Here is a 24348-nt window from a genome sequence, read left to right as displayed (position 1 = left end):
TAAAACGTAATATATTAATATATAATTAGTAAAATAATGTTGTTTCACGATTAATTTCGCCAAATTTCTTAACCCCACTCACTTATAGATATGTTATATAAAATAGTTATTGTCATTTTCTGGTATCATCGTTAATAGCATATTAATATTATTAGTTGATTATTATTAGTATTAGATGAAGAGTTTGTGCCAATCACTGAAGACTGGGAAAAGTTTGAGCGCTATGTTGGCCAGCGTCAAACGCTCTCCAATTACATGTAAGATAGAGCTGAACTAAACCAAACTTGACAAAATATAAAAAATATCCAGAGTTATTACTCACATTTTATCTTTACAATATCATGGATTCTGATAGGGTTTTGTAAAATCTGTGTCATGATTGCATGGCTATATATTTATTCTTTTTCTGATCAAGCAAATATGATATAATAACAGGAAATGATGTTGTACAAATCTTATTGCAAGTCAACTATTGTGTTGTGATTTCAGAACCGAATCCTCCTTCAAAGAGGAGAAAATAATAGTAAGTGTGACAGCACTCCAGCGACTATTTCACTGTCACACCTGCGCCCTCCCCTGCTCATTCACGATGGTGCGAGAAGGCGGATGGGTAGAGTTCAAGGTTACATGTGCCTCCTGTCACCGATCGTACACTTGGGAAACAACTGCCAGAGTGAACAGAGCTCACGCCATCAATCCCCTGCTGGCAGCTGCATCACTCTTTTCTGGCGGATGCCTTACGCAGAACCTCCGTTTTCTGTCGCTCCTGAACATCGCAATACCAAGCCACAGCGTTTGCCTCTACCAACAAAGAGAATACTTACATGGTATGAGTGTTAATATTTACTCATAAACTTGGAAAATGTGAGTAAAAGCTTGGCACACTAATTGAATAACAACATTTAGAAACGATTTTTTTTTAAATGAAAATATGTCATCCTTCAAGCAAAATATATTATAATTCAAAATTCTGATTCTTCATCATAATATAGCACAAAAAGGGGGAAGAGGATTCTACATTCTTAGACTAATGAAAATGATACAAATTAATCTTGTATAATGAAGTTTTACAATATTTTACAGTGTATTGCTGAGCAGTACACCCTGCATAATGAGGGATTGATGGCAGCAATCGATTGGGAGCTTGATTTGGCAGGTGACGGTAGATGCGATAGTCCGGGGCATTGCGCACTATACAGAGCCTACACTATGATGGATCAGAGCTGCGGTTTAATAGTCAGCAGCCATCTTGTCAAGGTAAAACTTTGACAGTTTTTACTTCACAGCCTGACAAAAACCCAAATTTTTTAGTAGTTATCAATACATAAACATGAAGTTGCTCATCTAGCTAAATAGTTCATTCAAATAATGTGAAAGTAATTGTTGGTCGTAACTTTCTTTACTTTGCAGTCAACGGAGACCATCAGCTCTAACACCATGGAGCTGAAAGGCTTCAAGCGATGCCAGTCCGATCTAATTTCCTACGGCCTGAGAGTGAGGTCCATTACAACGGATGTTGTTACAAAGGTTGTGTGCATACTGCAAGCTTGTGTTTTGGCTTATGCCGCAAATTTGTCGCCGTGAGCGACGGCCTCTACCTGCATGCTTGGTGTCTAAGATTCGGGCTCTTTTCCCACCAACGGATGATGAAGAAGAGTTTGCAGACTTGCAAACAAGATTTGCGGCATAAACCAAAACACAAGATTGCGGTATGCACACAACCTTTTCCGAGCATTTGGCGATGGCTCTCCAAATGGGAATAGATTATCTACCAAAACAACTATTGAAAAACAATAATTGCTGATCATCAAAATAATCTTGATCTTTATATAATAAAATCATAAAACTAATACACTCTCTACTGTAGTAAGTGTACAAGCCAAATATACCAGTTCTCCTTGTGTTCCACGAGTTCAGAATATGTGTGTTCAACTGATGCATTAAATGTGTAACACAAGAATTGTAGATAATGCTTGACACATTAGCATAGCCTTGGTGTTGTTGGCATTAAATGAATATCCAACTCACTATGATATCGCAGGTAATTATTCCACCTCAACTCAAGGGGTGCAGACGCCACAAATTCGTTTACACCAGGATGCATACGCAGGCATTCATGCTCCCCTCGGTCAAGGAGACAATGCGCAAACTCAGCATAATGGCAGCACAAACATTCAGGAAGAGATGGCATGTCTTGACAACGCTCGCAGGCACACCACTCTGTAGCCGGTGGTATTAGCTCCTAAAGAAATGAACAGATATGTCTATGCAACCATAGCTAATACATCAGGTCGATGTTATCCAACAGTATATCAGTGCAGCACTAGATTTAAATATTAAAATTGTTAATGTTGTCATTTGAGAAAAATCTGTAATTATTTTTTCGCAATATGAAGCGATAATTATCATCATTAAAATCATATATAATAATATTCGTTCTATCACTCTCAAGCTAAAACTATTACTACTAGCTAGCTTGGCACATAAGAGCTGGCTAGTGGCGGTGCTTACTTGCTGGGAGGTTTGATTCTGTTGAGGATCTTCTTCAGATAGAGCGTCAGGCTCGAAACGCCAGGGTCTTAACTCTTCAGAATTTGACATTTTTTATGATCGCAACTCAGACATGAATAGTCGAACGGAATGGCCAAGCCGAAACTGTAAAGTAGCGAGCATCTATATTTGATACGGGGTCTTCGGTAAAACCCGAAGTGATTATCATAAACTATTGCTATGATAAGTTTGATATTGAGCTTTTCATTGGCCTTTCAATTCACGCGAGAACATCACGTGACAAGACAATAACCATACAGCGCGGATACGTCATCGAAATAAAGAGATTCCAATCTACGGCGGCTTTTTGTTTTTGAGCTTTTAAGAGCTTTTAATCACATTTCCACATATTTGGCACCTACCACACAACAGAGTAAAACATGGCGAATCTTTTGATACCAAATAACTGTAATGTGAATTTTGTTGCAAGTCAACCTCTAAACAGTTTATATACCTTTCATAAAAAAACTGAAATTATTTTACAGGCTGGATTTAGATAATAATGGGTTTTAAGACACCAATCTCTATTATTCTCAATCGGACTAAACATTCCTAACTTCCGTTTCTGAAAAAGCTAGGTTTCGTCACATATTTATGGGTGGAGCTTGTAATGCCGATTGTGTTGTTTTCGGATCAGATATTGAAACGCTTTAAAAAAGCCTAAATGACTTTGAAGGTTAGTGGACTAATCTTTATTTTGAGTACAAAATCGGAATCAGCGTGTCTGATTTACTTAGTAAACACGATAAAAGTTGTTCGTGACAGTTATGGTTTAACATACGAGAATCCCCAGTATAAATTAACTATTGAAGGTGGAACGAGACAGGTTATTTAAAGTTCGAGACGAGACTCAAGACACTGTCTTGTAAAAATTCGAGACTCGAGACAGTAAAATGATGAGCATTTGGTGATGATTTCACTACACAAGTACTAGCGTACTCGGTAAATATATAATTGATAAACCTCTTTCAAATTGAATTTTCACCTGCTGTAAACAAATTAAATAACAACATTTTAATAGTGATACGCATGTAGTTTTTGTAAACGAAAGTGACACAAACAGCTCTAAAATATCGAAGTTATATATTTCTAAGAATTTTGAGCTTGATTGATAACAATTATTATAAACATATTGTTTTGTACATCTATATTTTACCATCTTATGAATAGGTCTTACTTTTTAATGTAATGTGTAATGAAACCGATAGCCGTCGCTCTACAAAGAAATACTGCAACTAAAAGAACACACGATAACACTTTCATGCTTATCGTTTCATTAATGTTAAGTTTTGTTTGTGTATTAATTGTAGTATGTGAATTATATTTAAATTGTACTCATGAAATTATATGAATTACTGTATACATGTACATGTATATTCTTATATTGAACTAACAATAACATCATTGTTAGCCGAACACGGACTATGGTTGACACGGCTTTTCGTTCGTTTCTCTGTGTCCGGGCAAGTTTTACTAGCAATTGGTAGTATAGAAAAGAGGCCCAAATTTTATGAAGGGCACGATAAAATACAGACATTTTACCCGCAATAGTCTTATTTATTAAATCGGATTATGCGGAGGGTAATTGGATACGACCCGGTATCTGTTTTAAGGATACAGAACCGAACTGCAATATATTAACAGAGCCGTTGTCCTGACTATATGATTAGACTCGGGGGCCAACATAATCAATAGCAACAGGTAGTAACGGACCGAGTCTAACTTTGAAGGCAGTTGCCTGCAATCCATTACAATATAATGGAGTTGCTGTTACCGCGAGAAGCCATGTTTCAACATCCGTGCGTATGCGCTTAAGTTCTATTTCCTGTCTCGAGTTTGGCAATAGTTAAGTCGAGACGAGACCGATACGAGTCGATACTCGAGACGTCTCGTGTCTCGTTCCACCTCTATTAACTATATCTTATCATCTTATATCTTATCATTAACTTTATCATCCGTGAACCTCCAGTACATATAAACTAAATGTTAACATCAGTGAATCTCCAGTGTATATATATATACTATATGTTAACATCAGTAAATCACCAGTATATATAAACTATATGTTAACATCAGTAAATCCCCAGTATATATATACGTATAAACTATCTGCTAATACCAGTGGACCTCTGTATATAAAAACTATATGATAACATCAGTGAATCCCGCTACAATGTATATATAAGCTATATGTTAACATCAAGGGACCTCCTGTATATATAAACTATCGGTTAACATCAGTGAACCTCAGTATAGATAAACTGTATATAACATCAGTGAACCTCAGTATAGATAAACTATATGTTAACATCAACTCCTTTTCAAAGCTCTGATCATTGAAAAGGAAAAGAAGTCATTGTGAGACAGAAGTACTGGCAAATCTGACAATGTAGGGCAAGACCAACCTAAGGTTTTCCGTATAAGGTAGAGTTGGTCCACGTCTGACCTGCCTGGCCAAAGAGGCTGGCCAGTCATGAGCTCATAGAAAACGCAACCTATAGCCCATATGTCTACAGGAGGGCCGTACTGAGTATCTCCAACCAACAGTTCAGGGCTGCGGTACCACCTAGTCGCAACATAATCTGTGTAGTCATCATCAGGTCCAGCTACAAGAGATAAATTGATTTTATCCCAAATGGAACACAGACCTGACCGGTTTGTCTAGCTATTATAGACATTTGTGACTTGGAGTATGCTTGAGGGGTACCCTAGTGGAGTGAGGGATTGGCTACACACCAAAGAAGGGTACCCTAGTGGAGTGAGGGATTGGCTACACACACCAAAGAAGTGTGTCATTTGAGACTCGCTGTTTCAAAACGTTGGTCTATAATAAAAAAAATTAGGTAAAATAAAAAAGTTCTGCCTAGAAAATGTATTATCAGTCAACATATACAACATTTACTATTCTAACATTTAAATGAAGGTGTTTGTTTATTTCTATGTAGGCCTATTGTGCTTATTTTTGTGTAAATTTCTGTGTAATTCATACTGAACTGGCTGTATTGCCTACTACATATCTTTACTGATTACAATAGCCTTGCTGACCATGTGGGTTTAAGCATTGTGCTTCACGCATGGGGATGTATTATTTTTTTTCGTGAGTTTTCACGCTCAGCGCTAGCTGAAGCATTAAGCATGAATCATACTGTAATGGATGTGTACTACGTCTGTCTGTAAAACTGAAGGTTCCAAGTTCAAATCCAATATGAAGCGGATTGTTTGTCTCTATAACTGCATCGCTATAAGTGGACACATGAATGACAGATAAACACTGATATTTATATGTATGACAAATGAATGGTTTTATTGGACCCGCTGCAGGTCATCCTCAGAATTAATAGAGTAATCCCCTTGTTGATGCATTAGTGATGGAGGCATACAGAGCATTTTAAAGGTATACTTGCAACAAAATTCACATTACAGTTATTTGGTATCAAAAGATTCACCATGTCTTACTCTGCTGTGTTATAAGTGCAAAATATGTGGGAATGTGATTACAAGCTCTTAAAAGCTCAAAAATGAACAGTTAATCATGACCATCACGGAACCGCCGTATATTGGAATTAATTTATTTCTCTGACTACCGTAAGTCCTTATGCTCAAGCCGCGCGGCTTGTCGTTGGGCGCGGCTTCTGGTTCAAAGTCAAAGGCCGCGGCTAAAGCCAAGTTTTTAAAACTCACGTGAGGCTTGGGGCGGTTTCTCGATAAATGCGGTCTCTGCTCAGCTCCGCTCTATAACCATAGAATCGCAGCCATGATACACTTTTATGTACGGGATTTTGGCAAGCTATTCGTTTATTTTCAAGGTCATGTTTATGGAATTCGTTAGACTAACGAAGAACTTATCCCTAATGTTTAACTCACCACAGTCATAGGTCATTAAAACCATTTCTTTCCATAAACGTGAAGCCTCTAACAGTGTAATAAAAATATAGCTGAGACATGGCAAATAAGTTATTGATGCAAGGGTTTAGGAATTTTAATTTCTAAGTAAAAGAACATGGAAGTAAAAGAAAATTATTTTCATGCGTACTGATGTAACCTGTTTTCTTATTCAAGAGGATGGGGGTATAGCGAGACTCTTCTCAACACTCTCGCTCCTGAAGGGGTCAAGGACGACAAAACCTCAGTCTTTAGCCGCGGTCTGTGGGCATACGCGGCTTGTTGGGGAATTATTTTTTCTTTCGTGAGTCATCTGGTTTTGAGCTCAAGCCGCGCGGCTTGAGCATAAGGACTTACGGTATTTACTTTCTTTGACTTATTTACTATTGTTTTGACATGTGATGTTATCACGTGAATTGAAAGGCCTATAAAATGCTCAATATAAAACTTCTCATAGCACTAGACAAACATAGCACTAGACAAACACTTCAGGTTTTACCGAAGAGCCTGTATCAAATATAGATGCTCGCTACTTTACAGTTTTGTGTCGGCTTGATCTAATGATCTAGTCGTAATCTGATCCTGTGACCCATACTTCCTGCCAAACAGCGCGAATACTTTCTGAAACAATTTTCGACTATCACAGGTGACCAACAGGCTCGTCATGTTTACCAGAGAATGATATGCACGCCTTCGAGCTAGGGTAAAATAATTAAACGAGTTTTCACGGCAGGTTTTAAGATAACAGTGCTCAAAGTGATAGCGTTACAATGATGGTGAGATAGACGCGTAAGGACAATAGATATGGTTTTATTGAATGCGTGAAATATATTTGTGAAAATATTTCAACGAATGAGGTTGCATGAAAGTGTAAACAGAAGCCATCTTGTTCAATTACACCCCATTTGAGCCGTTTTGGGAAGAGATTCTAATCTACGGTGGTTTGTGACGGCTGCGACTAACTGTTCGTTTTTGAGCTTTTAAGAGCTTGTAATCACATTTCCACATATTTTGCACCTACAACACAGCAGAGTAAGACATGGTAAATTTTTTGATACCAAATAACTGCAATGTGAATTTTATTGCAAGTCAACCTTCAAGATATTTTAAAATAGCAGGTTGCATAGGAAACAGGAAGAGGCCCTAACATCAATCAACAAAATATTTAGTGCATCTTTGTCTCATGAAGGCTTATTATTAGATAAGGATTATCTTCATACAAGATAACTAAAAGCTAGGTGCTCAGACCAATTTCATAAATTTACCCATAATTCCAGAAATATGCCCTGTTCTATAGCTTGTATGTTAAACCATAACTGCCACGTACAACTTTTATCGTATTTACTAGGTAAATCAGACACGCTGATTCCGATTTTGTACTCAAAATAAGGATTGTTCAACCAACTTTCAAAGTCATGAATTTTTTGATAAAGCGTTTCAACATCCGTCTCGAAAACAACACAATCGGCACAAGCTCCACCCATGAATATGTGACGTAGCCTACCTTTTTAGGAATGGAAATTAGGGATGTTTAGTCCAATTTAGAATGATAGAGATGGGTGTCTTAAAACCCATTATTATTTAAATTCAGCCTTCAAAATAATCTCAGTCTTTTATGAAAGGTAGATAAACTATTCAAAATTGCTCGTAGCTTGCTACAGGATGGTTAATAGGCTGAACACCGATAAAAATGAGCTCAAAAAAGCGCGATTTTATCCCAATCTAGCGTTCTTATTATACTTTTTCAATTCATTTTTAAATATGCAAGGCAAATAGCTTACCTACCTTTCAGAAAAAAACAGATTCTTTTCAAGGCTCAGTTTAGATAATAATTTGTTTTAAAACACTCATCTCTATCATTCTAAATCGGACTAAATGTCTCCAATTTCTGTTCCTAAAAAGCTAGCGTACGTCACATATTTATGGGCGGAGCTTGTTGTGCCAATCGTGTTGTTTTCGAGACCGATATTAAAACGCTGTAAAAAGCCTTCATCACTCTGAAGGTTAGTGGACCAATCTTTATTTTGAGTACAAAATCGGAATCAGCGTGTCTGATTTACCTAGTAAATACGATAAAAGTTGTACGTGGCAGTTATGGTTTAAGACTAAACTGTGTCATAATGATGACGTATCTGCTTGCAAAGACACTAGATAGTTCTAAACAAGACACCACAGCACAAAAAAATGGAAGAAAGACAATCTGGAGCATTGCGGATGAACGCTGTTGATTATTTGCATGAGAGGACACTGCCAGCTGGTGCCCTTTGACGCCCAGGTCGATTTATGAGGCGACCCATTATGGATTATTCAGTTGTGACTGAGCTAACGCGATCACAGCTCATTTACTCATAACAATCGAGCGCAATTAGCCAATACAACTAAGTTTAAGGCAATTATACACCAACAATCAACTATTCACAGCGATGAATAGAAAATACGAATGAACGATTGGAATTGTGTAGAAAAATGTGGGTGAAATCGGGGACAGCTCAATGCAATTCTAACACAAACATAAGTTGCAGCCTGCGTCATTCGTCGGTTTCGTTGTTATTCCTTGAAGTAGAGGCCCTAATGGACTATTACTTTGAGAATAGAAGCTGAGCCTGGTTGACACTGAGCTGCAGGTGCTTACAACCAGTGCATGTTATCTATCTGCTGACTCATTCAAACACTCTGCATAGGTTAAGCCACCAAGTTTCAAGAATTATTTGAACAGACTGTTCTGTGTCAGATATAGAGAGATATCACAAGTCAAACATCTGCCAAGAGTTGTCAGGTGTGGATGCTTAGCTGTAAAAGCAGTTTATTCAAACAAAATCTCTCTATCTTTGGCCATGTTTTTAATCAGATATCCCTATAACACTATAGGCTATCTTCTGCTCCTGCCCAGATAGAACTCGCATACACTACAAATTATGCATTGTTGACTACCGATATCAACAAGTTTTCATGCCATGTTTTCAGCCTCACTTAGCAACATACTATATAATACTCAAGTAGTTGCCATCTTACTAATACACCTTTCAATAGGTCAGCATTGTAGGTCTTGATACATGATATGATGATGATAACATGATACAATAATAATGTCTGCCCAAAGCCATGATTGACGGGGAAAGAAGAACTATCGTGTCATAAAGCGTCTCTCCAGTTTTCAGCATGGCAGACTAACGCTCTGACAAGTGCTAACAAGTGCTCACTAACATATCCGAATAGTTGTGTGTATTCACATAGTGGTATCGCAATATTAAACCTTCATTCCAAATATTCTAATGAATGAGCAAATGTTAGAGTTTTCATGAGCTAGATATTAAGGATTTGAATTTGGCATTTTATATAATTATAAATATTAGTGAAAGGCCTAAAATGGATAATTGTTTCCAAGTAACTTTCGACGTAAACATTTGTAGAGAACAAACCCGGCGAAAACAACAAGATATTGAGACAAGTATTGAGTGAGACAAGATATTGAGACAAGGCATATTTCAAGTGCAGACTTTGCTATTACAAAGGATGTCTGTTTAATTGATTATCTAGACTATAAAAATAATGATATATCAATAAAATGTACTAATATAGTGTACGAAATCAAATGTTTGAATAATGACAATATCATATAATTTTAGATTAGACCGTGAGAAAGAATGGAAATAATGCGTATTACCAACAGCATTTGTGTGCAATGAAAACAACTTCTCATGTTTCATAAGCGATTCCGCCAGAATAAGAGCTGCTGTAAAAGGCTTGTGAGTTGATCTAATAGTATTAGGAATGTGCTATAATACACCTCTTTAGTGCAACAAACTCGGTAGCAAACAAAGGCAGCCGGTGGTAAGTGCACCGGCTGAAACACGAGACAGCTAGAAATACACAATCTATCCAACTTACTTAAAAGCCGTGCAAATCCGAAATCGCATAACTTGACTTTGCCTGACTTGGTTATAAGTATATTTTCTGGTTTCACATCTCGGTGAATGCACTAAAACAAGAAATATAGCATAACATTAAGTGTAGTGCACAAAAAAGGTAAAAACATGCAGCTTCAGTAAAGCAAATGAAGCAACTTTTTTGAGTTCCTAGAAGTGAAACAGTCCGAGAGAGAATTCACAAAAGAAATCACACCTCTACATACAAAGTTAGTTTGTTCTAGGACTTGCTTTGTATGTTAAAACAATTATGTTGAAACCGATATTCCCATAAGAATACGCAGTAATTTATTTAATCCGTTTCACCAGAGGAAAACTTATGAAAACTCCTTCATAAAAACTGTAGATAATTACAAATAGCATGAGAAAAAGAATGTAAATGTATAAACCGTGAAAAAAAAAACTCACAGAGTTACATGTTGAAAAACAAAATTAGTTTTAAATACTAAATAAAAACCACTTATTATTAACTCACTCAAGAGAAACATAAATGTAAGTGTAGACTCAGCTATACACAGTCTCTGAAGTAGAGGCACTGATTGAGACACTGATAGCCTACTCTGACATACACAGGATATGGTGTATACAAACAACTTGTATGTTTCTTTTAATGTAATTTTAATTTCTTTTAATGTTTTGTGCAAACTTCATGCTTTCTTGCAACTTGTTTTCCTTTTCACTTTGACACACAAACTTTTAACATCAACTGTCAGAAATTACTTCAGGTGTAAGGGCAATCTGTGTTTACATTGTGTCACTCACGAACAGGGGCGTGACTGCATTGGAAAACCAACTGATCACACTTGAAAGCTCAAAAAATGTGAATGGAACTACTAGAGAACTACTGGGAAGAGAAATATGCTGCTCAAAGATTGAGGTGGAATGAGTAAATACTGCCCAGAGTCGGGTGCTTACAGTGAACTAGTGGATGAAACAATTTTGGCAGTGGAGACAACCAAAGCAAAATATCCTCTATGGTTAGCAACCACATATGATTTGGATAAAAAGGGAGGATGGAAAATGAGTCTACGAGTAAATGAGTGCAGAGTCCGGTGGGGAAAACTAATAATGTGAGTGAAGAATAACAAGGTAGAGACTCCACTATATTGAACAGTCAGAGATAGTCATGAAAGAGGGAGTAGATATTAACAGAGTAGAGACTCCACTATAGTAAACAGTCAGAGATAGTCAAGAGGGAGTAGATACTACCAAGGTAGAAACTCCACAATGGTAAACAGCCAGAGATAGTCAAGGAAAAGGGAGTAGACACATCAGAAACTTACATTGTGCTGGTGGCAGAAATTTACTGCTTGTAACGTCTGCCATATAATAGTCTTAGTCAACGCTTCTGGCACCCTGCAAAAAAATTAACCACAGATATTAGATATTGTTGAGAGGTCAGGTAGGCTGTAGAACTAGCTGCGAAACCTCTCTCTAGTGTCAACCGCAATAGCAATTAGCAAGGCTATCCAAGGAATTAGCCAAAGTAAAGAATCCACCTAGTTAAACATTTCGGGAACCAGCATTATCCAGTTTCAAACCACTTAGGAAAATAAATGAATAGTCAAAAAAGTCATTTCTTGTCATCATATGAAACAATTTTAGTCATTAGACAAAGTGGGGAGCTCATTGAGCCTAAGCAGATGAAATTGTTGCCTAAAAACAAAATATTATAGAGCATGGTCAAAAGAACTCACTGCAGAGGACGAAAATGGATACCACACAATACCAAAAAAGCTCATCGAACCAAAATAATTTTGTAGATACGGTAGAAGCATCGTATGGAACAAGAAAAAGAGAGAGTTCATGGAACACAAACAAGAGCACTCACTGAAGGAAAAAATTGAAACTCATTGGATACTAGGACGCTTGGCAGTACCGGGCGCCATGAAAGATCGTAATGAGTAGCTAATATTTGCATAATTAATTAATTCCATATCCAAGTATCCAAACTCAATTCCCATACGAGACAAGCATTTTTCCCAATGTTCTTAGCGTGGCTTCGAATGGAAAAACTTCTTATTATAGCTAAGATTACAGGGAGAAAGTGAGAGATCGTCAAGTCCTCACCCGCTCGGGTTCCTGTCTAGCTCATTGAGCACGGTGTGATCGACGTATTCAAATACAAGATGTAGTCTCTTCTTTCTCTTGAACACTTCTATGAGGTTGACCAAATTCTGGTGTTTCAATTGCTGGAAAATAAAGAATCAGAGCTACCAATGATATGAATACCATAAGAATAAACACAATGACCTCTAATATGTTAGCCTCAACACTATTTTTACCTAAACCACTTCCAACTGTAGTAAATAATCGGCAAATATAGCAAAGAAGAAAGGCTAACCTGAAACCTAGTAACAAAATATTATAGATCTTTGCAATTCTTTGCATCCTCTTAAGGCGTGGTCACACGAGCACCGAACCGACGTAGGATCGGTTCGGAGGCTGGTTCGGTTCGTGGCACATGTCACACGGCCACCGAAGGAACTTCGCTTCCTAGATACCATACGTATAGAGACAGGACACGGTTTCATTAGTAGTTGTTATGTATTTGAGTTAAATATTTCTATTGTAAACAAAAAAACTTTGAGGAACAATTATAAATTATAATTACACAGCAGATTTATCAGAAGATCGTTCGGCTGCTCAAAATAAATCACTCGATACAAATATTTTGCTAACCCTTCCCATCAACATAATTATATTTTTTTTATTAACATATGAATGTTTTTCTATGCTGAGTACATAACAAACAAAAACAGTCTTTATCATAGTACTGTGGTTTTACATAAATAAATCAGTCAACGATACTTCATCAGGATGAATATGACACATTACTTATATTCTACACGAAAGAAAATCACAACCATTCCCTTACATTTACGCAAAACTTAAGTGCAACATCTTACATTTATGCAACCCAATCACAAGTCCGGGTGAACCTTGTCGTAAATTGCTTCATGTTGTTTATTTAACGAAATAAAAGTATCGTCCCATTTCTTTTTTAACTTTACTCACACGCACGTAAGAAGAAATGTGACGCGTGCTCGCTAGAATTCTAGAATTTTAACCAGCCAATAAGAGCAAGGGTTCAGCACGAAATTTCGAGCAGTACCGAAATAGTTCGTTTCGGCCAGAAATGTCCTCAGCCGAACTTTTTAGAGCTGAAAACGACGTCGTTTTGCGTCATTTAGTTCGGTTCGGTGCCCGTGTGACCATGGCTTTACTTTACCATAGATGCTAAATGTTTCATTTATGTCATTTAGAGGTTTCAAGATTTTTCATGGTCTATGTCCTCGTTTTTTTACATGACAGGTATGAGATGTCTTCTATTTGGAGACCATCGTATAATGGAGCAAATATTATTATACCGATACACTGTAACATATTCTCTAGCCTGATAATCTAACATAGCTCTTCAGAAAGTATCAAGAGCAATTAGGCATATTATTAATACAAAAGTACTTTATAAAATTATGCGAAAGACTAAATGGAAAATAAATAAAAATAGGTTTTAATTGTTTTCCTTCTTTACAGACATGCAGAGTCAACTGCATGTCAACTTGGCTATCAACAAGTTCAAAGGTCGTAATGAAAATATGCTTACTCTAACAGGGACTGGGTCATGTTTAAACAAACGATGTTTTGACATCGTCTACCCTACAGGATGAATTTATTCGCGGAGTTATATTTCGCGAAAATTGTCTTTTCATGCATATCCGCGCATGAATTTATTCGCGGCTGAAAACTGCCGCTCTCTAGGAAAAGTTAACTCTATTGCGGCTAGTAATAGTTATTACTACGCATGCGCACACCGCGTGTTCCGGTTTATATGTAGCTTACAACTGCAAGGCGATCATGCTATTCTACGGTTAACAATTTTTGCTGCGTCCAGAGGTTTTCACGAATATTCATCGCTTTGGAGGCCTTTGATATGCCAACAACTTGTGGTAAGTAATGAGTTTTTACATTTACTAAATTAGTTGATTTTTACTTTGGTTCTTCGGTAAAACGCAATACTACCATATTTTTTTTCATCCCTGCTGCTTCATTATTTGTTTTAGTGTGAGAGAGAGATTTTTCATCATACACCGAAGAACAATGATTGCAAGGGTGGTAGATGTCATTCTTAGAAGATCACCAATTATTTAGGGAGATCTGGAAATTGAGGTTGAAGTGACCGCAGCTACTTACGAGAAGAATATATCTGTTTTTAAAAAAGGAACAAAAACGCCTTTATGAGCACAAATCTTTGGCCAACCGGCAGAACTTTGCAATAGTAAGCCACTAGGAGAGTTCTGATGATAACTTCCTTACCAGCCATGTAGTAGCGAGAGAATCGCCTTCAACACCTACCCAAGACAGTGACAGCGACAGATCTGCTATTAGTAAAATAACTAGTCAGAAAGCACCATTACACGCTAGTATTCACATATCAAGAGTACCAGTTTAATTTTATTGCCAGACAACCGCCATATGGACTAAACTGTTTATATTTACTCCATTCATCGTTTTTAAAATTTTATTTGTTTTTGAACTATTTTATTTGTACACTCAAGTTTGTAATAAATTATAATATATCTATACATGAAATAAAATATATAATTTAATCATGTTTGCTACAGCTATATCAAGGAGTTGTTGTCGATGAAGGGGTCTAGGTTGACTGGTTGCCTCTCTGCCAATAATCCTGCCTTGATGAATATTACTACTTGTCTCTAGTTTTCGTAATCGGAGTAGGTTGTTTCATTCTCAATCTGCAGTAAACACAAAAAAGAAAAAATATTAACGAGTGTTGAGGAAGTACAAAAACAATAGCTGAAGTATTTGATGAAAGCGATCAGTTTTTAAACAAAAGAATTAACTAATACAGTTGATTATGGAAAAACGTTTCTGCACTGCAAATCAAATACATACATACCCTAATGCCCAGATCAGAATCATGATCGTCATTGACTTCAGTATTAGAGATTGATGAAGTTGATTCTAATGTCGAAAGACTAGGAGAGCTTTTTTGCTATGTTAAAGCCATGCCGAATAACTTGTAAAAACTTTGAATAATTTTGTAAAGTTTGACGCAATGGCAATAAAGCTCGAAGCCTGGCGATGAAGTTTTGGAACTCGGCTACGTTTAGTACTTCTGCCTCGCGGCTATTTTCGTGATAACGCCATTCTGCATATCTTGTGACAACCTCGAATAATTTTGTAAATAAATGTGATGCATTGCCAATGGTGTTAGCTCAAAGCTCAGGCAATGATTTTAAAAATGTTTTGGAACTCAATTACGTTTAGTATTTACATTAAAAACTAGGCTAGCGACTAGTTTTCAATTTGATGCAGTAGTTATTCTCTCTTGTGATTAAAAATAGAACTAATTATTCACTGAATTTAATAATTCGCGAGATTGACTGTTCGCGAAATCGCGAATTTTTGTGACCAACGAATATTTTCATCCTGTAGGGTATATATATTGGCTACGTCACCTTTTCCCTTTGATCAGTTCACCATGTTTTTCTGCGCCGGTTCTCCGGTTTGACATAGTATAATTGTATTTTTACTTTTCACATTTAATATTTAATTGTTAGCCAGTTCCTATACTGTCCTTTACAAAACTGTGATGTACTGTAAAACTTAAAAAATGAAATGTTGAATATCTTCGGGTTTCATGTGCCAGTATTCCCTCAAATCGTATGTCGATAAAAACGTTCGAACAGGTTTGTTTACCTGTTGACAGACTGCAGACAATAAATATAAATTTACTTTGTGTGAATCAGGCATGTAATTCTGAAGTAATTAGCCATATACGCCGGCAAATCAATCACAAAATCGCCTAATACAAGGACGATACAACATTGCCAGGGTACAGACTGTTTAATACCTATAGCATGTGCACACGTAACACACCTACAAATTACAGAGCAGTCTAATATCTACAGGAGCAATAGAACAATGTCCTTACATTAAACTATGCTGCAGTGAGCAATGTCTTAGACGGCTGCAACATTGGCTGATGAATGTTATCTTCAAAGGTTTATCACTTCATAATAAATATTTAAATAATACAGTAATTAATTCTTTTAAATGTCTCAAGACTTGACAAAAAAGACAAACTAACCTTCAGCATGCGAATTTCTCTCATAGCAATCTTTTTGATTAACGGGTCGTCTTCGGACTCCACAAACTTTTTAATGGCCACAATCTGTCCTGTGTCCTTGTTCCTGCACTTGAATACTACACCGTAGGAGCCCTCTCCTATCTTCGTCATTTTATCGTACTTCTCCATGACTAGACTGCTTGCACTCGATCAAACTCACTGTTTGTACGACTGCAAAACAGCAGCTTGCTATCATAGCAAATGTTGGCTGCAGTACTAGCTACTAGCTACTAGTAGTAATACAGTAGTCTATTCAGCAGACCACCTATTTAATCCATCAACAGCAAATGTTGGCCCAAAGCTATTAATTCTAGATTCATAGATTCTAGACTATATTCATTAAAGGTTGAATTGCAACAAAATTCACATTACAGTTATTTGATATCAACATATTCACTCTTACTCTGGTGTGTTGAAGTTGCAAAATATGTGAAAATGTGATTACAAGCTCTTAAAAGCTCAAAAACAAACAGTTGATCGCAGCCATCACGAAAACGGCCTAGTTTGGAATCTCTTTAGTTCGATGATGTACTCAAACATTGTGGTTAATGTTTTGACACGTGATGTTATTACGTGAAATGAAAGGCCAATAAAAGGCTCAATATAAAACGTTTTCGTAGTTCTAGTTTATGACAAGCCCTTTGGGTTCTACCGGAAAGCACATATCACATGTATAGATGCTCGCCTACTTCACAGTATCGTTTCACTTGGTCTAATCATCTAGTCATAATCTGATCAAGTGACCCATAATTTCTGCCAAATCGGGCGAACAGTTTCTGTAGCATTTTTCGACTATTGCAGGTGACCAACAGGCCTTTCTTGTTCATCAGATGATGATATGCACTTCTTCGAGCTAAAGTTAAAAAATTAAACGAATTTATACGGTAGATTTTGAGATACGTACCAGTGCTCAAATGACAGCTTTACAGTTATGAAGAAATAGACGTTAAGGATAATAGACAAGGTTTTATTGAATGTGTGAAGTATATTAAAAGTGACAGCATTACGATGACAATAAAACAGACGCGTAAGGACAATAGGCATGGTTTTATTGAATGCGTGAAGTTTATTTGTGAAAATATTTCGACGAATGAGGTTGCATGAAAGTGTAAACAAAAGCACATTGTGTTCAACTACGTCTCATTTCAGCCGTTTAGGAAAGTGATTTAATTCTTTGACTTTTGGAAATGGTTTGATTGACCGTAAAAAGTGAGGGATTGGTGTACATATACTTGATATATATATATATATATATATACGTGAATATATATGTGAATATATATATATGTGAATATATATATATATATACGACAGACTGTAAAGAATTATAGACATAATCACGTACACCAAAAATGGTAAGTATTAAAAACTGGATGTTGCATGATTACATAGAACCTCAAGATGAAATATTATGGCTCCAAACAGGCTAAGCTTTTGGCCTTAATAAAATGTTAAGCCTATTCAAAGTCAATTTCTATAAACTCAAACACTCTAATCACTAAAGCGTATTGACAGAACTAACAACCCATACCTAGACTAACAATACCCTATAGTTCACTCTAGCCAACATGGCATAGAGAAAGCCGAGTTGATCAGTGCAGTTAACATTCCAGTTTAAATACTCATAAATGGATGATACAGTCTAGAAAAGGTATGTAGATGAGGTCAATCAACACAAATCCAAGGCCTGGCTGCACGCACAGACAAATGCGTGTGTTGAGTCGGCAACACATTGGTGACATGTCAGAAATGCATTGTCAATGCGCCATTTCAAAACGAACATGTTGGTCTAAGTCGACGAAGATAAAAGCGGTACATCTATGATTGGCTGATATACACTAGATACAGTCAAACATGGATAACTCGAACTTCACGGGATCGAGCGAAAGTGTTCGAATTATCAGAGCGTTCAAGTTATCAGAGCACCGTCACAAGTCCATGTATTTACTTATTTATTAGTAGATAGATGTACATATACAAACTATAATATAAATCAAAAGCACAAATGGCTTGTTTCAAATTAAATAAGTTACCCACGATCAATTGTGCCGATTTTTCTTGAAGTTTATGCAAAGATTGCCTCACTTTACCTGGGATTCGTTAAGAGCAACACTCCGAGGCAGTTCAATTAGAAGTTTTACAAGGTTTTACGGTACATTGTATATCACTCACGCTTTTTGAACGGATACTTATTGAATGTACACACGTATTCTGTGTTTAGGTCAAACGATGAATAGTTTTTTTTTAGCTAAGACAACGTATACATTTAATTACAACAATTTTTTAAGACGTTTTAAACATTCAACATTCCGATGTTGATCCAACACGGAATCAACGTCGGAAAACTAATCATCGTTTGACCTAAACACAGAATACATGTACGTTCAATAAGTATCCATTCACAAAGTGTGAGTGATAGAGCGATATACAATGTACCGTAAAACCTCGTAAAACTTCTAATTGAACTGCCTCGGAGTGTTGCTCTTAAGGAATACCACTTTCCTTGCTTCCGAAGGGCAATCGCTAAGCGGATGTTTGGTATAAATCAAATTTCACCAAACCTTTAAAAAGGTCATTGACAAAAATATTTTGCCGATGGTGGTAATAACGACGCTTATGAATTACGAAAAGTTGAGGTTTACCTCTATGGCTTGGAATAAAGTGATTTTCTAAAGCGATAACAACCGTTTCGGTAGTCGTTGGGCAACAAACAGTTCGAGTTAACAGTGTTGAGTTCGAGTTATTTATAGCAATTTATCATTACGTGGGAACGAACCAAAGAAACCGTTCGAGTTAACCATGTGTTCGAGCTATCCGTGGGCGCGTTATCCATGTTTGACTGTATCTTGATTCAATTTTATGTTTTTCCAACACAAGCTAGTTGCATCCAAGAATTGTTTTGAAACGACTATGACAATAGGGGTTACACAACCTGACAAAGATATTATAACCTGTAAAATATATGGGCCTACTACAGCCAGCAATAGGCCGATATCCTGAAACATTTTATGAAACATTTCAAATAATGTTGTAGCGATTAAGTATGCTAAAATTAAGTTCATGCAACAGTTCAGTTTATGTCATGAACTTGAAGTATTTTTGTAGCTATTTGGTTGTTTTTAGCATTTCTTGTTATCAAATTATGGCCATGCAAATAGCTGCACAAATATATTGCTGTCACAAATCACTGAAGATTCATGTTACAGTAAAAATATCTTGATGATACTTCAATGGCGGTCCTGGAAAATCCAGCCATGAGGTCAAGGTCTTTACGAGACAGAGGCCAGTACTCATTCGGTAATCTATTTATCAACACAACACATTGTATACTGTCACAAATCAGCATAAAAAAAATTTGAAACATGAGGAAAATTCCAAGCAAACCTTTGTATTGAGATAAGAAACGAATTTGAGATACGAGCATGCAAGATGGTGCGGCCAAGTATTCGAAAGGCTTACGAAAACAGCATCACTCAATCTTTCGTGTCAGATTCTTTTGAAAGTTTTAAAAATGCCAGCTAAAAGTGAAGGTTTAGTTGAGTTATATATGAAAAGTTGATTTGAGATACGAGAGAATTAATATGCGAGCTCAGCCCCTGAATGCATTATGCTTGTATGTCGAGGTATGACTATAGTAGCGTCCTTTTGTACTAACGAGAGATCGTTACTTGATTTTGATAAGAAATATATGTGATATAAGATGAAACCTTTAATACATAGTTTTAGGCAACAAATTATTACTGTTATATCAGTAGATTCACAGGTGACCAGAGCCATATTTGTCGTTTTCAAAGTAAGGGATGATATGCATATGTGAAAAGATCTATGGCCGGAGTCGATTGATATTATGCATCAAAATCAGAATGGAGTTTTCTCACTAAGATCCTCAATATGAGGCAAAAAGCGTGAGAACTCATTAATTAATATGTCATAACTTTTTCTTTTTTATGTTTTTTATTTACTTCCTCCCCTTTTATTCTTTTTTTATACATATTCATGTATATTCATGTAGATTTACCTATTAATCTATAACAAAAATACAAAAGCCACAAGTATATATATACATTATTCAGTGCAACCTATGACCTTCCCTCAGATATCCTTTATAGTACGAGGCCAGAAGAATTAAAAAGTGCGTTTGTTTTAATTTTTGGTACAAAAAGACCCGAAGGTTGACGTGTACCATATACAGTCAAACATGGATAATTCGTCCACGGATAGCTCAAACACATGATTAATTCGAACGGTTTCTTTGGTCCGTTCCCACGTAATGATAAATTGCTATAGATAACTCGAACTCAACACTGTTAATTCGAACTGTTTTTTTGCCCAATGGCTACCGAAACGGTTGTTATCGCTTTAGAAAATCACTTTATTCAAAGCCATAGAGGTAAACCTCATCTTTTCGTAATTCATAAGCGTTGTTATTACCTCCATCGGCAAAATAATTTTGTCAACGACTTTTCTAAAGGTTTGGTCAAATTTGATTTATACTGCTATACGATGAATAGCACGGGCTAGCCGGGTCACGCGCGCAAGGATTTTCGCCACGCACATACAAAACAAAAACAGCATGTTGTTTTGTATGTGCGTGGCGAAAATCCTTGAGTGCGTGACCCGGCTAGCCCGTGACGAATAGTTTTCCGACGTTAATTCCGTGTTGAATCAACGTCGGAATGTTGAATGTTTAAAACGTCTTAAAAATTGTTTTTATTATACGTTGTCTTAGCTAAAAAAACTATTCATCGTTTGACCTAAACACAGAATACGTGTGTACATTCAATAAGTATCCATTCAAAAAGCGTGAGTAATATACAATGTACCGTTAAACCTTGTAAAACTTTTAATTGAACTGCCTCGGAGTGTTGCTCTTAACGAATCCCAGGTAAAGTAAGGGATTTTTCCTTGGTAAGTTTTTCTTGAAGTTGCATAAACTTCAAGAAAAATCGGCAAAATTGATCGTGGGTAAAACGCTCAAAAGAAAAAGATGTCTTTTCTTTTGAGCATTTCAACAACGATCAAGTTTTGCCAATGTCAATCTAAAAAAAACATCCTGGCAATAACATCACCTCAAACAACAAACCAATCTCAAGTGATAGAAAAATCTCTATACTTTTTGATAAAAACGTTTTAAACTTTACATTAGAAGCATTTAATTTGAAACAAGCCATTTATGCTTTTGATTTATATTATAGTTTGTATATGTACATGTAACTACTAATAAATACACGGACTTGTGACAGTGCTCTGATAACTTGAACGCTCTGATAATTCGAACACTTTTGCTCGGTCCCGTGAAGTTCGAGTTATCCATGTTTGACTGTAAGTGTTTTGGTGCGTTATTGTATGTATCCTGTATAACCTCACTAGATTTTACTCTAAAAAACAAGGACACTCTTTTTCCCCCTTTTTCTCCCTGCTAATTAAACAATGTCTGTGTCTTCCCGTAGCTTTGAAAAGCTAACCAACCTCTCAATCTAAATATGAAGCGCAGTGCCATGTTTTGCAATTTTTCCAATTTATTTATATCTCCCTTTAGGTATGGATCCTAAACTTGGCATCCATATTCTAGTCCAGGTGTTATCAAAGTCTCATATGCAACCTTTCTTGTCTTTGTGTCTGTAGTTTTTAACACTCTGCGCAACATGCCTAATAATCTAAAAGCTTTGGCCACTATGTTGTTCATGTATCTATCCCATTTAATGTTACAACTAAGTTCAATGCCTAGATATGGATGTGAATTTACACTTTTAAGCCTTACATTACGTAAGCGAAATTCCTGTTGAGAATTTTCATTTCTCTCAGAGAAAGCACTGAACATTTTGAGGAATTGATACATCAATACATCACATAGTGACTTACTTTAGAAACATATGTTGGCAAAACGATTACCAGCAAACAGTAACTTCAGTTTTTTTAAATATGAATAACTGAATAGAATTGACAAACATTCACATCTAAGTCAAAATATGTTAAATACAGTACTTTTAAAGCCCCATCATAAAACAAAAATACAGTACGCGTGAATGAATACTTGAAATGTTAAAAGTATAATAAAACTTGATTTAACGACAACAGCGTAGAGACCAGTGACGATTTAGCTAGCAACACAGATGTTCATTCAAAATACTTTAACATTGATTTTCTGACGCTTCTACATTTATTTTAAGACGATTTAATTGTTGGAATAGTCAGGCATACAAGCCAACATTACTTCGATGTCTATTTATAGCAAACGAAACAAAACGAAAATATGCTTGAGTTAGATATTTTTGTGGATGAATAGGAAAAAATACGAATATAAACTCGAAACGCGTTAATACATGACTGAATCAACGAATGCAACTATTTTCTGTTTGCCAGTTCAGTACTGCCCGAAAGTGATCGCTACTGGCAGGTTGCTATTAAAACAACAATAAACAACCATACATTATATTACAATAGTCATGAAACTTTAGGATAATACATATGCTTCGCTCTCGCAAGGTTATTGTATGAAAAATGATTGACTTACCTGCGCTGTTTTTCCGGAATAATCACGAGAGAAATGTCAGTTGTTTTGCGCGTAGTTGATCAAGCAAACAGGACAAAAATCTTTATTTGTCGTACGTCAAATTTCGTATTCCAGTTTATATGTCCAAAAGGAGATAATCCGTATGTTAGTTAATGATGTGAAAAACCATCTAATGAGTTCGATTGTCTTATCAAACCGTGCAACAATTAACGTTCAGTTCCAGTGTAGCAATAGTATAATAGATAATGGTTTGAGAAGCTATATGTGCGCAAAGATAAATAACACGTACTTACTAAAGGGACATTCTGTCAACAGTGTTTTAAGCAGCAGTTTTGTAAGCCAGTTTTAATCAGCTTTTTGCATAAAACTTTTACTAAATTTAGTTTAAATATAATAATGATTGTAGCGAAAAAAAATTGTTGCGGTTTCCTCGAAACCATAACGACTGGTAAACATAAAAGGCTTGCGCTCAACATCCTGTTAAGAAACTCGCGCCAATTAATTTGCACGGAAACGTAACTCCCACGTAGAAGCTTCGATACATGTGTACAGCACAATACTTGTACCAATGATATAAACCCTTCATTTATTTATGTGGGGGTTTCATGTATTTATGAGGGTTTATATCATTGCTCGTACAAATAAGGATACAGCAGAAACGTTTTTAGGGCTTTAAAAAATAATCATCCAAAAATTAGCAATTCAATTCTCCATTATTTTGCATCATAGACCAGGCTAGAATTGATTCATTTTAATTCAATAAGCAAAACTTGACAATTTAATTCTTAAGTTTTTAGCTATCCTAACTTTCAATAGTTTTATTCAATTTAGTTCTTTAGACAAAATCAATTCTTTATTAATTTGCTACTGGTCTACCAGCAAGCCTTTGCTCAAAATAGAAGTTGTGCACCCACACAAGTGTTGGGTAACTCCTATGCAAAACAAGCTTGGAAATAAAATAATTATTGATTGTTGGAGGTTCATTTTAACATTTATTATAGGAAGTTTGTCAACATACTTATTGATTACTTTTTGGTGGGTCATTATCGATTTATTGGGGTGCATGATGATGCCCCATGATTAAATATGTGCCCCACAAGGGCACTGGTTGCAGGCAAAGTGCATCGAATCTCCTTAATTTAATTCCTTGGGCATCCGCCTCTTGTGTTTACTCCAACACTTTAGACAGGGTCCTATGTAAAAGTTTTCAGTCATATAATCAAATGGTTTTCTACAGTTTATCCAAAATGCGGATTGAACCGCACCAGAGCATGACATTTCTCCTTTATAGAAACTAATTACCACTCGAGTGATATCACATC

At 36.2% G+C, this 24348-nt stretch overlaps 1 protein-coding gene across 1 annotated transcript in view; it reads right to left on the bottom strand.

Annotated features, from left to right (window-relative positions):
• LOC137396562 (cyclin-dependent kinase-like 1) overlaps nucleotides 1-23348 on the bottom strand; it is a 31486-nt gene extending 8138 nt beyond the window's left edge. The window contains exons 1-6 of the mRNA XM_068082875.1: nucleotides 23320-23348; nucleotides 16474-16683; nucleotides 12429-12550; nucleotides 11642-11714; nucleotides 10321-10411; nucleotides 4956-5156 (exon numbers count right to left, since the gene is read on the bottom strand). Coding sequence (XP_067938976.1) covers nucleotides 4956-5156; nucleotides 10321-10411; nucleotides 11642-11714; nucleotides 12429-12550; nucleotides 16474-16641 — 655 coding nt within the window. The 5' untranslated portion in view covers nucleotides 16642-16683; nucleotides 23320-23348. The remainder of the gene's footprint in view (nucleotides 1-4955; nucleotides 5157-10320; nucleotides 10412-11641; nucleotides 11715-12428; nucleotides 12551-16473; nucleotides 16684-23319) is intronic.
• Between the last annotated feature and the right edge of the window lie 1000 nt (nucleotides 23349-24348).

The sequence above is a fragment of the Watersipora subatra genome, chromosome 5 (assembly GCF_963576615.1).
Source record: "Watersipora subatra chromosome 5, tzWatSuba1.1, whole genome shotgun sequence".
Classification (NCBI taxonomy): Eukaryota; Metazoa; Bryozoa; class Gymnolaemata; order Cheilostomatida; family Watersiporidae; genus Watersipora; species Watersipora subatra.
The sequence above is the reverse complement of the archived record's forward strand: the minus strand, read 5'-3'. Positions and strand labels throughout refer to the sequence as shown.